The 16,261-nt window shown below is 48.0% G+C and overlaps 1 protein-coding gene across 24 annotated transcripts in view; it reads left to right on the forward strand.

Annotated features, from left to right (window-relative positions):
- DYSF (dysferlin) overlaps positions 1–16,261 on the forward strand; it is a 224,963-nt gene that overhangs the window by 155,314 nt on the left and 53,388 nt on the right. For 15 of the 24 annotated variants that reach the window (XR_008289401.1, XM_053200742.1, XM_053200746.1 and 12 more), the window contains 5 exons: positions 1,840–1,941; positions 2,052–2,213; positions 3,274–3,439; positions 3,927–4,003; positions 10,659–10,721. Coding sequence is in view for 23 of the 24 variants with exons in the window: in XM_053200742.1 (XP_053056717.1) it covers positions 1,840–1,941; positions 2,052–2,213; positions 3,274–3,439; positions 3,927–4,003; positions 10,659–10,721 (570 nt within the window). In the remaining variant the exon portion in view is untranslated. The remainder of the gene's footprint in view (positions 1–1,839; positions 1,942–2,051; positions 2,214–3,273; positions 3,440–3,926; positions 4,004–10,658; positions 10,722–16,261) is intronic. The other 9 variants (XM_027072222.2, XM_027072227.2, XM_027072231.2 and 6 more) reach the window with 1 other exon arrangement.

Below are 16,261 nucleotides of genomic sequence, written 5' to 3' on the forward strand. Positions count from 1 at the left end.
GCAGTTTACTAAGCAGCTCCTGGGTGCCAGACACTTTATGTTTGTTCTCTTATTGAATTGTTGGAGCAAGCTCGTAAGGGTATTGTTATCCCAGATCTTCATATGAGAGTAATGAGTCACAGACGTTGAGTAATTTGCCCAAGGTCAAACAGCTAGAAAGCAGCAGGGCTGGAACCAGAACTGAGGTCTGTCTGATTCTAGAAATGACCTTCTTACTGCTGCAGGTCAGGGAAGTGTAGTGTCATCAGTGTGTCACCAGGCAAGAGTGACAGCTGGGGTTGGTTGTGGCAGGAGGAAGCCAATGTGTTTCAGTGCTCCAGCTGCTCCCACCATCTACGTTAGGGCATTTGTACGTGGATGCACCATCCTTTGAGAAGGAGCCCAAAGCAAGAGTCTTAGCGGATTAATCTAGTGATTCTATTGTTTGTTAAATGAGATTACACAAGGCAAGCTCTAAAGTATCCGGCATAGTCCTTTTATTTATGGTTAACATCTCCTGAGTGTCAAGGCCTTCTTGTATGGACGTGTAGGTTGTGCACTGCACAAGGGCACTGTGTCTAAAGAGAGACAGTTTCCAGGGCAGATTATCATGTGTTTGTATTTATTATAACAATTTTCCAGTAGGTGGCAGTAAAGTGTCTTGTTCTAATAAACCAGGAAAATATGACGATTTTCTGACATGGAAGTAAAGAGTCTTAAGAAAGGGACATCTTTCTTTAATTGTCACAAAGGTGCCACGTGGGCTAGTAGACCTGTTGAGGGTTCGCCTGAACCCATTCTTCTAAGGGTTGTGTTAACTTCTTCAGGCCTCACACTAATCTTTAGAGGTTGGCAACTTTAATAGCCATTTTATAGATGAAAAAATTGAGCCACAGAGAGAGATGAAATAACTTAGCTAGCTCGGTAGTTGGTGGAGTAGAACCTGTGTTCCTAACCATTGTGAGACTTGGTAGTTGTTTAATCCACAGCGGTATATGCGTGCCTGCCTGGCCCCAGCTGCTTCCTCCTGTATTTCTTCGTGATCACTGAGGATTCTTGCCCAAGTCTCTCTGGCAAACCCTTAATAGGCAGAGTTGACACATGCTGTTTTCATCTCTGGTCTATAGTGGTGAAGGAGCCTCCCCAGCAGCTCCCTTCAGTGCCTGTGGATGATGGCCACTTCTGTCCCCTTCTCCTGTTTGTGAATTGTCTTTCTGGCTCACAGAGCAAGTGTTCTGTCCTGATGGTGGCTGGAGGCGAGAGGTGGGGGTGTGGAGCTGGCAGGTGTCTGGAGGGTGTGGTGTGGGGGATGGAGACAGAGATGGGACACCAGGGTGGATGGTATGTCGGGAGGGTCTGAGCCTGGAGGCAAGACAACCAGGCTAGCAGGAGGATATGTGGTCCTCTCTGGGATTAAGAGGGGCTGGCGTGGACGTGCCAGGATGAAAGTGGGCAGTGTGTGTGTGTGTGTGTGTGTGTGTGTGTGTGTGTGTATGCATGTGTGCGTGTGTGCATGCATGGTCGTGTGTGTCAGGGATGGGGAGACCCTGAGCAGCTCACTGATGCATCAGAGCCTGCATTATGGAGGAGGGGTGGCCTGGGGTTCATTTGAAACAAGGTCACCTGAATCCTGGGCCAGGCTGCTCAAATTGTGATCCTGGAGAATATGGCGTCTGGCAAAAACTGACTCAGTGTTCTCATTTTTGCCTGCCCGTTGGCCTACTTGTGTGCCTTTGCCTCTCTGTTTCTGTCTGTCCGTGCATGTCCTTCTTTCGGCCCCGACTGTCCTTCCCTTTTTTTATCTCTCTGCCCTGGCCTTCTTCCCACTGTTGTCTCTGTTCTACCTGCCGTCCCCTGCAGTCGGAGGACACAGACCTGCCGTACCCACCGCCTCAGAGGGAGGCCAACATCTACATGGTTCCCCAGAACATCAAGCCAGTGCTCCAGCGTACCGCCATAGAGGTGAGCCTGGCTCTGGGGTGGGGGGTGGGGAGGCAGCCTGGCCCTTTCCCTTCCTGCCCCCAGCTTCTCCTGGGCCTTTTCCAGCTGCTCTCCTCGCTCTGTGTCCCCAGATCCTGGCATGGGGCCTGCGGAACATGAAGAGTTACCAGCTGGCCAGTATCTCCTCTCCCAGCCTTGTGGTGGAGTGTGGAGGCCAGACCGTGCAGTCCTGTGTCATCAAGAACCTTCGGAAGAACCCCAACTTTGACATCTGTACCCTCTTCATGGAAGTGGTAAGCCTGGCCTCCCTATTATCTCCTTCCTGAGTCCCGATGCCTAGACTTTTCCTCAGGGCCCTGGGCAGCTCGGGTGTCTGCTCTGACTCCCTGTGGGATCCTGGGTAGGTCATGGCATCTTTCCCACCTCATTCGTCTGTGAAAATGGGGAAGCAGAGCTCACACTCTCCTCACTGGAAGAGTGGAAGCCTCTGAGCAGCACAGATGGGGTCAGCTCGCTCCTTCCTGCCCAGATCCCGAGTGCACAGAGGGACCCACTGTTCCCTTTCAGGGCGGGTCTCAGCCCGCTGGAGCTCCCCCCAGGGGCCTGCCAGGACTGACCTTCCATGGTTCCTCCAAACCCTCCCTGACTGGGTCCTCCCCCAGCCGTGCTGTGGGCTCACCCCCATGGCCCTCAGGCCCCCAGTCCTCTGCAGCTCCCCGGGCTGCCTGGGCCTAGTGGCCGGAGTAAGGCAAGCCTGAGGAAAGGAAAATGGTTTACAAGATGAAAGCACTGTAGAAATTCCAGGCCCAGTGGCTGTCAACAGGAGCCTCCTCTTGGCTGAGCCAAAGCCGCCACCGAAGGAGAGCATATAAATTATTTCAAGTTGTGTTCAAAGTGCTTTTGGGGCTGGGGTTGGGAGGGGGAAGAATCTGGGTCTGTAAGCCAACTCTTGAGTATCCACTTGGGGGGGACTGTCTGCAAGAAATGTTGAGTCCTGGGCCAACTTCTCCCCTCTTCCCCTCCCCAGCCAGTGAAGGTTCAGGGAAAGTAGACTTGTTGTAACTTTGGGCTGAGCTAGATGTGTTTGGAAGGTAAGGCTGTGGGGGAAAGTCAGCCTCTGCATACAGCATTCAGGAGGCAGACAGAAAAGGTGTGTGGCTTCTGGTCCCCTGGCCAGCTCCTGGGCTTGGCCAACCACCACTTTGGATTTATGGCTGTTGGGGGTTATGAGTGGGTTTATGGTCATTCTCTGCTCTTTGAGCTTGTCCTGTGAAGGAGAGCCCCCCCCTCCTCCGAAACCTCCCAGAGGTGGGTTCAGGCCATTGTCCAGCGCTTCCCTCCTGCTCTGCCCAGATGCTGCCCAGGGAGGAGCTCTACTGTCCCCCCATCGTGATCAAGGTCATTGATAACCGCCAGTTTGGCCGCCGGCCTGTGGTGGGCCAGTGTACCGTCCGCTCCCTGGAGAGCTTCATGTGTGACCAGTACTCTGAAGAGAGTCCGTCCCCACAGGGCGGCCCAGGTAGGGGTGAGGCTGTTGATGGAGAGGGCAGGGCAGAGGGGCTGGGGCAGGTGGGGCTTCCCAGGTGAGATGTGTCCTGAGGCCCTCCTCTTAGCAGGATGTGAGTGAGAAGTCATTTCTGCTCAGCTGACCAGAAGGGTGGACATCTTGCTTTCCTCGGGGCATCTCCTAGGTCTGGGCTACTGAGAGGCCAGGGCTGCAAAGGGAGGAGGTAGGGGAAGAGTTGAGGGAGAGAGAAAGGCATGGATTCCATGGGATGATGAGGGAGAGAGAGAACTGGGAAGACAGAGAATGTGAGGGAAGGTGGGAGAGACAGAGACAGGAGAGGGAAGAATTGGGTGGGAGGAGGAGAAAGACACAGATTGAGAAGTGTGGAAGACTGAGGGCCTTTTGGCTCAGTATCCTGGCTGAGTCTTGTGGCTGGAGAGGGGCGAGCCCCCTGAGAGAGCCAGCCCCTTCCGGGCCTGGACACTGATCTTCCCTACAGATGACGTGAGTTTACTCAGTCCTGGGGAAGACGTGCTCATTGACATTGATGATAAGGAGCCCCTCATCCCCATCCAGGTAAGATGAGAACTGGGCCCCCTGGGAGAGATGCTAGCTCCATTGGCCTTGGCTGCCCTTCCCCCTCCCTTCCTTATCACATAGCCTCTATTGGACATCTCTCTCCCTGGTGGCTAGACACTGTATAGGTGGAGGAACCCAGATGCGAACTTTTCATTCTGGTCAGGAGTGGGGTGGAGGGGTTGGGGAAGTCTGTGTGTGTGATCTCCTGGGTAAGACCCAATCATTTTCCACAAAGCATGAAAAAAAAAATGGTCCCTCTACCTAGAGGGCTGTGTTGAGGGCTCTCCCTGCAGATTACTCAGGAAATCATGGTGGGGGCAGCAAATAAGAGAGAAGGAAGACAGGGGAGGGAGTGACCAGGCAGTTTTAGGGGTGCTCCAGCCCCATTGTCTTACCTCAGCCACAACCCTCCTTATGGGTAGATTCATCTATGGGCTCATGCTTGGTGGCACCTTGGAGGCAGCTGAAGAAGAAGGGTCTGTGTTCAAGCCAATGGTCCCTCTTGCCCCATCCCCCTCCTCCCAACTCTAGGAAAAGAGAGAGAAAGGGGCAGGAGGGGAATCTTATTCCAAGGGAATCCAACCCCGTGGGCAGGTAAGAGGCATCCTTTTGCCAGGTACTCAGCAACTTAGGGGCCAGCTGGTGACCCAGACTCCAGTGCCAAACAGAATGGCAGGAGGTCTGTGGCATCTCTTACTGAGCAAGAGGCCTTCTCCCCACCTTGGGCCCTGGGCTGCTCTAGTTCCTGTAGGGCCAAGGTCACCCAGTCCTTCCCACAGTGGAGATGAAGAAAGGCCTCACCGTGAGCACCAGCCTTGACCTGCATCTGTTCCAGGTTGTCACCCCTCTCCCGGCTTTGCATGATGCTGGTCACTCCCCTGGCATCTGGGGCTGGCTTCCCAGAGCTTCCCAGCTGCCCAGAGGCAGAGCCTCCAGCCTGTGTAGACAGTACTTGTGTCCTCGGGCTCTTGGCCTGTTTATTCACCCAGAGATGGCATCCCTTTTTGGGATGGTCTCATTTCTTTAAACCACCAAACAAATACTGGCCTTGGGAGCAAGAGAACACACTGGGTGGGGTGCTAAGGTGGGCTCAGGATCCTCCAAGCTGCCCTGTCACGGGTCTTCCCTCTGACACGTGGGGCTGATTTCTGCTTCTTTTTCACTCGCGCACCTTTTACCTTTGCCACTTCCACGGGAATATCTCTGCTGTGAGCCTGGGACTAGCTGCTGCTGAGCTGAGACGAGGTCTTGCTCTATGGTTTCTCTGATGCTAAGAATCCTCACCGGTACCGTGATCTCTGTTTCTCCCACCTCTGTGACTCTCTAGGGTTCTTCCTACCATCCTCTCCACTGGGGATACCTTCTGTTCTTCTCCTGGTCATCCTTTAAGACTCAGCTTAGGTGTGGTCACTTCCTTCCAGGATTCATCCCTGGCTCCCTCCCCACCGCCTCTGCCTGCAAGTCTTGTCTGCATCTTGGTCCCTGCCTTTTCTTTAGGTCCTGATTGTCTCTGCAAGTGTCAGCACCTTCCCCAGACCAGGTTCAGGGCAGTCACTGGGGCGCATTTCTTGTGTGACATCAATGCCCAGCACAGGACTGGCTTAAAGGAGGTGTTCCGTGAAGGCTACCTGGATGGGTGGATGTGTGGGTGGATGGATGGATGGATGGCCTGCCTACTCTCTGAATGGGTCTAAGAAGGAGCTTCTCTAGACTGGGAAAACCCAAGTGGAAATTTTGGATGGCCCTATCCAAGATTCAACTACGTTTAGTACTAGTGCCTTCTGGCCTGGGTGGGTGTTTGTAGCTGAATTAGGCAGATAATTAGCCCCAAACTCCAGGCTACCCAATCCTGGCTCCTGTTTTCCGCCCCCTCAGTGGGCTGTCTGAGTCTGTGCAGGGAAGTGCAGGGCTTGCCCAGCAGGATTTCCGTTCTGTGTGTGCTGCCCTCAAAATGTCTACAGACTCAGATGGGGAGGGACTATTTTGAGTCCTGCTGGCTACAAGCACAGCCAGAGGCAGACGGTGAGGAGGCCCAGTCTGGACGTCCTCCCGGCGTTGACACGAGTGAACCGGGGCTGGGGTCTGAGCCAGTGCAGGGTCTGCGCTCTTTGTGGGAGCACGTGGCCACTCTGGCTAGAGCTGCTGGCCAGGCAAAGGGTGGGAAGCTGGAATCTGGGCTCCTGGAGGCGTGTCCACACGAGGAGGGCCTGGGCTGTCAGGGCCTCAGAGGTGGGCCGGGAGAAGGAAGAAGTGAGACCTGCTTGCTTTGATGGAGGAGGCATGGACCTTGCCCTCATTGAGCTCCCTGTCTGATTGAGAAGACATTGTCCTACTCTCAAGGAACCTTGAGGCCAGCAGGGAGACCAGTCCTGGTCTCCAGGAAGCCCGGGTCTGATGGTGTCTGATGGGGGACTTGGGGAAAACCAATTTTGTATTGTGTTTTTCTCTGAGATCCATTGATCATACTTGGTTGATCAGGAAATCTTTTGCTCCCTCCGTCCTTCCTGCATACCCCTTGGCACTTGAGAGGACAAGGCATGCTGAGGCATATCCAGGAGGCAATGGATACGAGTTCCAAATGGTGTGCCAGATAATTCTGGCTGGGCTCACATCCCTTCTCCCCTTCCCCAGATGAGTAGAAGTCTCTGCCCTCTGGGGGCTGGAGGGACAAGAAGTCTGGCAGAATTTGGATTTTTCCTGGCTCCTCTTTGTCCAACCCATGTTTCTCAGCAGACTGTTTCGTGCTCATGGTGACATGGTCCCCACTGCGGAGCTCACTAGGTCCTGACTTTGGACCCAGCTGAGGCCTCCTCCCCAGTTTCAAATCCACTCTTGTGAGATCCGGCTTCTGCCTTGGTCCCTTCCATCCCCTTCCTTAGTTGTACATGATGAACCTGCTTACCATCATTGGCTCATTTCCTGGTATGAGTCTGCCACACATTAGAAATGTCATCTCACACTCGTTCTGATGTTGTCATTGGGCTGAAACTCACGGCGGAGAGTTTTTCAGGGTTCTAGAAATGTTTGGTTTCTGTCAGGAGTGGCCAATTCTAGAGATGGTCCAAAATGTATACATAAGCAGGTCTGTCCACTCGGCCTCGTAGGGCTCCTAGGTCAGCACCATCTCGGGGTGAGGAGGGTCCCATGTGAGCATGTGCCTGGCCTCTTGAACTCCTCTCTGGTGATCCAGGCGAGGAGGAGATAGGCTCCTGTGAATTAGTTCCACGGTTTATTCTTGGTTTGTGTGCCTATCCTTTGTGTAGGTTTTAGATCCATAGCCTGGGGATGGGGTAGTGTGTGTGCATGTGTGTGTGGTGTGTACACATGAGTGTGTGTGAGAGGTGGGGAAGGCTGGGAGCAGCTGTGTGTGCAAGCTCCTGAGAGTGTGTCTAGACTCAGGAGTGGTTTTGCAGGAATCATGGCCCTGACTTTTAACATTCTGAGGGCAGGGCTGGGTATATCCTCAAAGAGGGGGCACAGAGGTTATTTCATTCCATTTAGTGCTCTGCTTTTATATATTGGGGCAGTTGGGTGGCTCAGTCGGTTAAGCCTCCGACTTTGGCTCAGGTCGTGATCTCACGGTTTTTGAGTTCGAGCCCCACGTCGGGCTCTGTGCTGACAGCTCAGAGCCTGGAGCCTGCTTCCGATTCTGTCTCCGGCACTCTCTGCCCCTCCCCCACTCACACTCTGTCTCTCAAAAATAAAATGTTAAAAAAAAATTAAAAAGGATCTCTTAATTTTCTCTGGTTACAAATACATGTTAATTACATAAAATTTGGAAAATATAGGATAATTATGAGCAAACAGGCATCATCTCCAACCAAGGCACAGTCTGAATGAACAGCTACCAACATATCCTTCCCATCCTTTCCTTTCCCCCTGGGCTTCTCTTTTTGTCTCTGATTCTGAATCAGATCCCATTTCTCTCCTGAAAACAAAATTGGGGTCTCTGTTTGCTAACCTGCTTTTTCATGAAGATGGTTCTTGGGGTTCTGATTAAGAAGAGGGGGTGAGAAAGGCTGTGCGGGACACACCCAGAGCACCCCCCCATCACCTACAGAGGGTCTTGAAGCTCAGAGTAGAGGTGGTGCCCCTGCCTACCCCACACATCACCCACCTTGCAGGCACTGAGATGCCCCTGGAGTCGCCCGGTCAGGGGTGACTCTTGCCCATCATTCTGAGAGCCCACCCTGGGTAGGGGGGCTCCTCTGTGTCTCCAGAGAAGGAGAATTTCTGGGCGTGGGTATGGGGACTACGCGCAGGTTGAAGAGGCATAAAGAAAGAACACCTTGAAACTTTCACACTAGTTGGGAGAGATGAGACGTGTGTAGCTGGTCTCCAGTGAGATGCTTTATCAGCAAGGGACGAAGATTGTGGACTCTCTTGGCCCTGTGGGTCGGCATGGGCTAAGTGATCAGGAAAGCTTCTGGGGAGGGGGTGGCCAGATGAGACAAAGACTGTGAAGGCTGGTGGAGTTAGAACAGCAGAGGGGAGAGGAGGACTTTCCTGGTGGGCAGAGGAGTGGGAGCAGAGGCTTGGCAGTGGGACTGCATGTGTGTGAGTGTGTGTGTGTGTGTGTGTGTGTGTGTGTGTGTGTGTGTGTGTGTGAGGTGGGCAGGTATTGGAGGCTGGTGTGGAGAAGGCATCAGAAGGTTTGAAGACCTGCTCCCCATGCTGTGGGGTGGGGTGCTGAGGCTGGCCGCTCCCTGGCTTCCTAGCTTGGGCTCATTTTGAGCCTGCCGCTCCAGTTATAGTCTCTGGGATGCTGTGAAGGTGGCAACGTGCTCCCAGAACTGGAGCGGCAAATTATGCCCACGTCCCAAAGGAGAACGTGTAATTTCGGAAGCTGGACCAGATCTTTGGAGCACTATGTTTAGCTTTATTTTTTCTCCCTCTTGCTCTGGTGAACTGCCGGTTTCCCTCTCACCTTTCTAAAAACAAACTGTATTAAAAATAACAATAAGGCTTCTGTGAGGCTCAGGATGAGAGCAGGAGGGGCAGAGGCGGCCGGGGTGGGGGGCGGGTTGTGTGGAGTTCATCCAGTCTATGCCAGGGGTCACACCGCATCCACCAACATGTGGCCAGCACCCCAGCACCATCCAGCGGCCTGGCCTGGTGCCCACCGGCCATTCTGCCCTCCTGCCTGTGCTTCTGGCTCTGAACAGCCATGAGACTAGTTTAGGGGAGGCTAGGGTCCCCTTGGTGATGCCTTCTTCACAAAGCAGGGACGGGTCTGTGGTTCCAAGACTCCCCTCCAGGTCTCAGCTGTCTTCATCCTGTCCTTCCTGAGCCCTTTCTGACCCCCAGGTGAATGTGTCTCCCAGGCTTTTTCTGCCAAGGAGGGGAGGGCTGCCTGGAGCTCAGCCTCCTGTGGCGTCTCTCAGAGCCCCCTATTCAGGGCTCAAAGGCAGAGAGGGCTTAACCGTGGGTGTCTGCGTCCCTGCTGGTCTCCTGAGCCCCTCAGCCTTATTTGCCCACTGCCCAGTGCCTGCCTTCCAAAGCTGAGCCATTTGCTTTCTTGAATGTGCTGTATTTTATTCATTTATCCCTTTGCACTTGAAAAAAAAAAGTTTATTTATTTATTTTGAGATAGATAGAGAGAGCTAGTGCAAGTGGGGATAGGGCAGAGAGAGAGGTAAAGAGAGAATCCCAAGCAGGCTCTGTGTTGTCAGTGCAGAGTCCAATGCAGGGCTCGAACTCATGAACTGAGAGATCATGACCTAAGCCGGAATCAAGAGTCAGATGCTTAACCAACTGAGCCACCCAGGCGCCCGTGCTCCTTTGCACTTGTTATCCTCTCTGCTTGAAAAGCATCTCCTATCTTTGTCTACCTAGACTAATACTCATCCACCCAGAGCCCCATCACCTTCTCTGGGACCATTGTAGTGGTCACTTGTCTCTAGTCCTGACCCCTGAGGCCCTCTGGGCCCTGTAACGCACGGATTCACACAATAAAGTATTGAGTCACAGTACCAGAAGATTCCAGACAAGGATCCAAAGCCAGAAGAGGATGCAGAAAGTTCTCTTTAATATAACAATGGCATGTTGGACTATAAGACTCATAAAGCCCCCCCTTATATAGGCTTCGGGGAAGCCGTATGATGCCCTGGTTCTTGTCCTTGAATAGAAAAGACTCAGAAACAGGTACTAGCTTAGGAACCATGCCCAAGCAGGGGTTGGTGTAGTTCAGCTGTTAGAAGAAACCACCAGGGATGATGGGGAGCTTGGAGTACGTATGAGATGGGGAAGTTTGAAAGGCAGGGAAGGCATTGAGTCAGTGGTGCCAAGGGTAGTGAGAATGCGGGCAAGAGACAGGCATTGGCTGAGCCCCTTCCGAGTGCCTCACCTGTGCTGGGTGTGTGCGGCCTGCATCTCCTCCATACTCGTTGCTGCCCTATGAGCTGGGCTTTGTGCCCATTCTCTGGATGGAGATGCCGACTCAGAGAGGTCAGGGGGCTTGACCAGGGTCATGCAGCTGATAAAGCAATGGGGCCAGGATTTGGACCCAGTCTTATCCAACTCCAAAACACATGTTCCTTCCACAACTTTTGCAGCCTCCCTGGTTGGAGAGCTCTACGTCCTTGGGGGCTGTCCAGTCTTCCCTGAGGTGGTTTCTCTAACCCTGTTGCTAACCAGAGTGTTTAATTTGTAGCTTGCAGATGGTCTGTCGGGCTCTGCCCCCACTAACATGGCATCCTCTCCATCCAGTCCTCATGTATGTATTGTTTACCTATTTGTGGGCTCTTTGATTTCCCTGGGGGGCTGGGGGCAGGGGTAGGGAGTTAAGGAAGGGAACAGAGGAAGGAGAGTGGGAAGGGAAGAAAGGAAGTACATTTGACCCTTGCACAATGTGGGGGTTAGGGACACCAGCCCCCACACAGTAGAAAATTCGGTAACTTTTAACCCCTCAAAAACCTGAACTAATAGCCTACTGTTGACCAGAAGCCTTACTGATAACATAGTCATAACATAACATATTTTGTATGTTAAATGTATTATATACTGTATATTATTGTACATATATCTTACAATAAACTAAGCTAGAGAAAAGAAAATGATGTTAGAAAAATCATAAGGGAGAGAAAATACATTTACAGTACTATATGTACTGTATTCATTGAAAAAAATCTGTGTGTTGGTGGACCCATATAGTTCAAGCCCATGTTGGTCAAGTGTCGACTGTATTTCCTGAGACCCAGCAGAAAACAGTTACCTGCCTTGTGTAGTGGTGGAGGGTGGGGGGCAAGCTCAGGGAAGGTTCTCAGAAACAGACATCCCTGAGTTATCTCTTAGTGCATCTTGGGATTTACCTTAATCCTGTTTACCTGCATGAGGGCTAGAGGGTTGGTTGGGATCACATGGGCCAGTGGAAACAGGGAAGTCTCCAAATTAGATCCTGACTTCCGGAAAACAGGACACGAGAAGCTTCTGTGGGCAATGGCAGGTTGATTTTCTCTGCCCCTCCCAGAGGCATGAAAGTGTGACTGAGGAACCCTGGTTGTCTTGAGCAGATTCTAAGAAGTATGCTGGGGCCCACAGTCTACAGCTGGGCTGATTTCCTTGGTGTCATCTTGGGGGGTCATGGGTCCCTCCAGGAAGATGACTTGGGCGTTTAGCCTTCACCCTGCACTCATGAAGTCCCATGCTGAGGGCCAGAGCAGCTCCTGAGCTGCTGGGGAGCCCTAAGAGATGGAACCCGCCCATCGTTAAATTCTGTTCATGCTCTCAGGGGGAGGGATTCCTGTAGTAGGCGTCTTATGGATTTCTAGGAAGAGGCAATATATTTTTTAAATTTTTTCTGATGTACCCATTGTAGAAAATATAGAAAACAAGAGTGCAAAGCAGAAAGTGAAAACCACCTGTATTCCTACCAGTTGGAGATAATCACAGTTAAGATTTTGATGTGCTCATGGGGCACCTGGGTAGCTCAGTTGGTTAAGCGTCCAGTTCTTGGTTTTGGCTCAGGTCATAATCTCACGGTTCGGGAGTTCGAGCCCCTCACGGGGCTTCACACTGACAGTGCGGAACCTGCTGGAATTCTCTCTCTCTCTGCCCCCCCACTCTCTTTCTCTCTCAAAATAAATAAATAAACTTCAAAAAAATTACAAAAAAAGATTTTGATGTGCTCACGTTTTTAGATATCTTTTATGCATGTGTGCATACTTTTGTCTAAAAACAAATTTGGAATCATATTGTAATCTGCACTTTCTTTTACTTAAAAGTATATCATGAATGTTTTTCCATATCTTTATATTCTTTAAAAACATGGCTCATGTAATCCCATTATATAGCCATCCATAAAGTTTTACCACTCCCATATCATTGGACATTTAATTTTTTTAATTAAAAATTTTTTTAACATTTATTTATTTTTAAGAGAGAGAGAGCAAGAGAGAGCGAGCAGGGGAGGGGCAGAGGGAGAGGGAGACATAGAATCCAAAGCAGGCTGCAGACTCTGAGCTGTCAGCACAGAGCCCCACGAGGGGCTTGAACCCACGAAGTGAGAGATCATGACGAACCAAAGTTGGATGTTCAACCGACTGAGCCACCCAGTCACCCCATTTAATTTTAGTTTTAATTTCCACTTGTGTATTATATTTTGTTTCTTAGAGGAGTTATTTTTGTTTAGATAGTTTTAGCCCATTTTGTGTTACATTTAATCCTTGGCATTTTATAGCCTTTGTTTATTCCCTACAGGGAATATCTTTTTAAAAAAAATGATTGGGTCTAGCTATTTATTATTGGAATGTAGGGAAACAATATTTTGCATGTATACTTTGAAACATGCTCTTTAGTGAGCTCCTTTATCAATCCTGAGAGTTGTTCGTTGATTCTGTTGGATTTTCCAGGCAGGTAAGATTGTTTTCTTCAAACAGGAATAAATATGTCACTATCTCTCTAATAAGTATACCTTCTTCCTGTTTCCAGAATAACATTTGATAATTGCGATGCTAGTGAGCAAACATATGTAGTTACTGATTCTAATGAAAAGCTTCTACCATTTTTCCATTAGTCATGATAATGATTGGCAATTTAAGATAGATATTCTTGATTTTGCCAAGGTTGTGCCCTTTACTATTAGTTTGTTAATAGTTTAAAAATTAGGTATAGGAGTTTAACTTTATCCACTGCTGTTTGGCATTTATCAAGATGATTATTTTGTTGCATATTGTTCCAGTAATATGATGTATAATTTTCGTGCATTCCTGGGATAAATCTGAATCGGTCAGTTGGTCATGGTATTATAATTTCCTATAATTGAAGTTCTCTGATCCGATGCAATCACGACAGGTAGTTGGTTGGCTAATTGAAAAAGGTGATTGAATGGGACTGATTAAAATTCATGCATACACACCATAAACATTTTATTTCTGACCCTATCTGTGTATCTTCCCATGCTAATCATTTGACATGTGCCAAGGCCTCCTTCCATCTGGATCTGCTATTAGAGTGTCGTCCTGTCATCCTCCTGGTATAAGCCACATTCAAAATGCATTATCTATGATTTTTCCTGTAGGTTTATTAAAGTTTGGTGAGATTTTAATGATACCTGCAGAAAAACCAGACTGTGGAGTCCTTCTAAAAATTTAAGATTCCTCCTTCCCATACCTTCCCTTAAAAAAATCCCACTAATGATTCAACACTTTCATACGACATTGAGTGCTCATCACAACAGGTGTACTCCTTACCCCCCACCACCTATTTAATTAAATTCACTGATTGAATCACTGTATTGTGCACCTGAAACTAATATTTTACTGTATATTTACTAACTGGAATTTGAATAAAAACTTCAAAAAGAATCTCACTCATACTTAATTTTCATGAGTTAAAAAATCATTAAACTCATATTCTAGAATAGATGGCTTTTCTTAAAAAGGATTTTTTTTTTAAATATTTGTTTTTGAGAGAGAGAGAGAAAGAGACAGAGTGTGAGCAGGGAGGGGCAGAGAGAGAGGGAGACACAGAATCTGAAGCAGGCTCCAAGCTCTGAGCTGTCGGCACAGAGCCCAATGTGGGGTTTGAACCCACAAACCTTGAGATCATGACCTGAGCTGAAGCTGGACACCTAACTGACTGAACCACCCACATGCCCCTTAAATTCAATTTTTATATGTTTTTGTAATATTGACTTACTGATCTAATTACCCTGTTAGTACAACGGCATAAACAGGTTTGGGAACCAGCACAGTGACTCTTAAGCACGCAGCGCCCCGGTGGGTGCTGTAGTGGGCATACTAGGTTAGCTGCAGGCTCTGAGCTGGCTTTGCACCTTACACTGTTAGCAGGGGGAAAGCATAGTGTTTGTTGATCCTCGGTAAGGGCAAGTTTGAAAGAACTTCTAGTCTATATTATGAGTTAGATTTGCTCTTACTTATTTAGTATTTTTGTATGTCTATTAATAAGTGTTACTTTTAATTTTTTTTTAACGTTTATTTATTCTTGAGACAGAGAGAGACAGAGCATGAACGGGGGAGGGTCAGAGAGAAAGGGAGACACAGAATGTGAAACAGGCTCCAGGCTCTGAGCTGTCAGCACAGAGCCCGTCGCGGGGCTCGAACTCACGGACCGTGAGATCATGACCTGAGCCGACATGGGACGCTTAACCGACTGAGCCACCCAGGCGCCCCAATAAGTGTTACTTTTAAGTGGTCTTTGTTAGGTTTTGACATCAGAATTATAAGTTTCATAAATACTTTTTTGAGGTGTTCTCATTTTCTGTGCTCTTGAACAGTTTCTATGGCATGGGAATTACTGTTTCTTAAAGGTTTGAAAATACACTAAAGCCACTCTATGAATCTGAATTATGCATGTTGGCAATTTCATGATGTAAACATTTAATAGTCTTGTTTTATGTACAAAATGTCTAGTAATATGAATCAACCTAAACGTGAAAAATGACTAACAGTCATGTAATTTAAAAGGTGGCAGCCAAGCAAATTGTATTTATGGTATAGCTGATAGGTAGGATACTTATTTCTTCTTGAAAATGGTGCTGTTACGTGAATTTTGCATTCTAGATTTTCAGGAATGCATACCTTATATAATTGTAAGATGCATCTACTACCCTGCACTTCTTTATAAAACTGGGCCCAGGACCTTTTTGGGAAGGGGAGTTTTTGATCACTCTCTACTTCTGTCAGTTTGGTAGCTTGATGTCCCCAGATATTGCTTATTACATTACCGTGGCTTTGTATTTATTACTACAATAAAAGAAAAAACATTTCTGTATCTGTCCCGTTTTCATCTTCATTCCTAATTTTGTGATTTATGTTACTTATCTTTTTTACTTTTATGGTTGTTTTTCATCCAAAGAATCAGCTCTTCAAAAATTCTGCTATTCGGTTAGTTTCCTTAATTTCTAGTCATTTTTAAGCCCTCTTCCTCTGAAATTCCTGTCATTTATATTTTGGATCTCTTGGGCTATTACTTCATCTTTCCCTTGCTCCCTCCTTCCTTCCCTCTCTGCCTTGGTTAAATTTTCTTTTCAAAAGGGGATATTAGTCTGCATTTTGTCCTCACAATTCTAAAATTCTGAAATCTTGCTTATTTCATACTTAAGTCCTTATTCCATCTGGCATTGATTTGTGTTATGTGCAAAGTGTGAAGTAGAGATTGGATTTCTTTTTATTTTTTCCCATGTAGATAACCGGTGAATTCGTGTCATCACAGAATGACCTATCCTTTCTTGATCTGTAATGACAATTGTGTCATATATCAGGTTTCCATAAAAGTGTGGGTTGGTTTGTGGCTATCTATTCTGTTCCATTGGTCTTTCCCTGCACTAATACTCCACTGTCTTATTTACTATAGCTTTATAACAAGGCTTCATACCTGGTAAAGGAAATATTCTACCTCACTCATTTTTAAGAGTGTCGTTGCTATTCTTGTCCTTTGCTTTTTCCATCTCAATTTTCTTTATTTTATTTTATTATTATTTTTTTCCATGTCAATTTTACAATCAGCTTGTCGGCTTCTGTTGTGATTTGTGATTGAGTGAATTTTTGGATCAATTTGGGGAAAGCATTTTTATAATGTCTTTTAAACATGGATATGATCTCTCTCCATTTATTTAGGTATTCTTTAATGTTTTTCTATAAATTTTATATTTTTTTCCCAAAAAAGTGTGGTACAACTTTTATTAGATTTTAGTTCTAGTAATTGTATGCTTGATTGTATTTTTACTTGGATTTTAAAGGTATATTATCTAATAATTTTTTGCTTGTATATAAATGAAATTTATTCTCATATGCT

Source organism: Acinonyx jubatus, chromosome A3 (assembly GCF_027475565.1).
Source record: "Acinonyx jubatus isolate Ajub_Pintada_27869175 chromosome A3, VMU_Ajub_asm_v1.0, whole genome shotgun sequence".
In the NCBI taxonomy this organism is placed as follows: Eukaryota; Metazoa; Chordata; class Mammalia; order Carnivora; family Felidae; genus Acinonyx; species Acinonyx jubatus.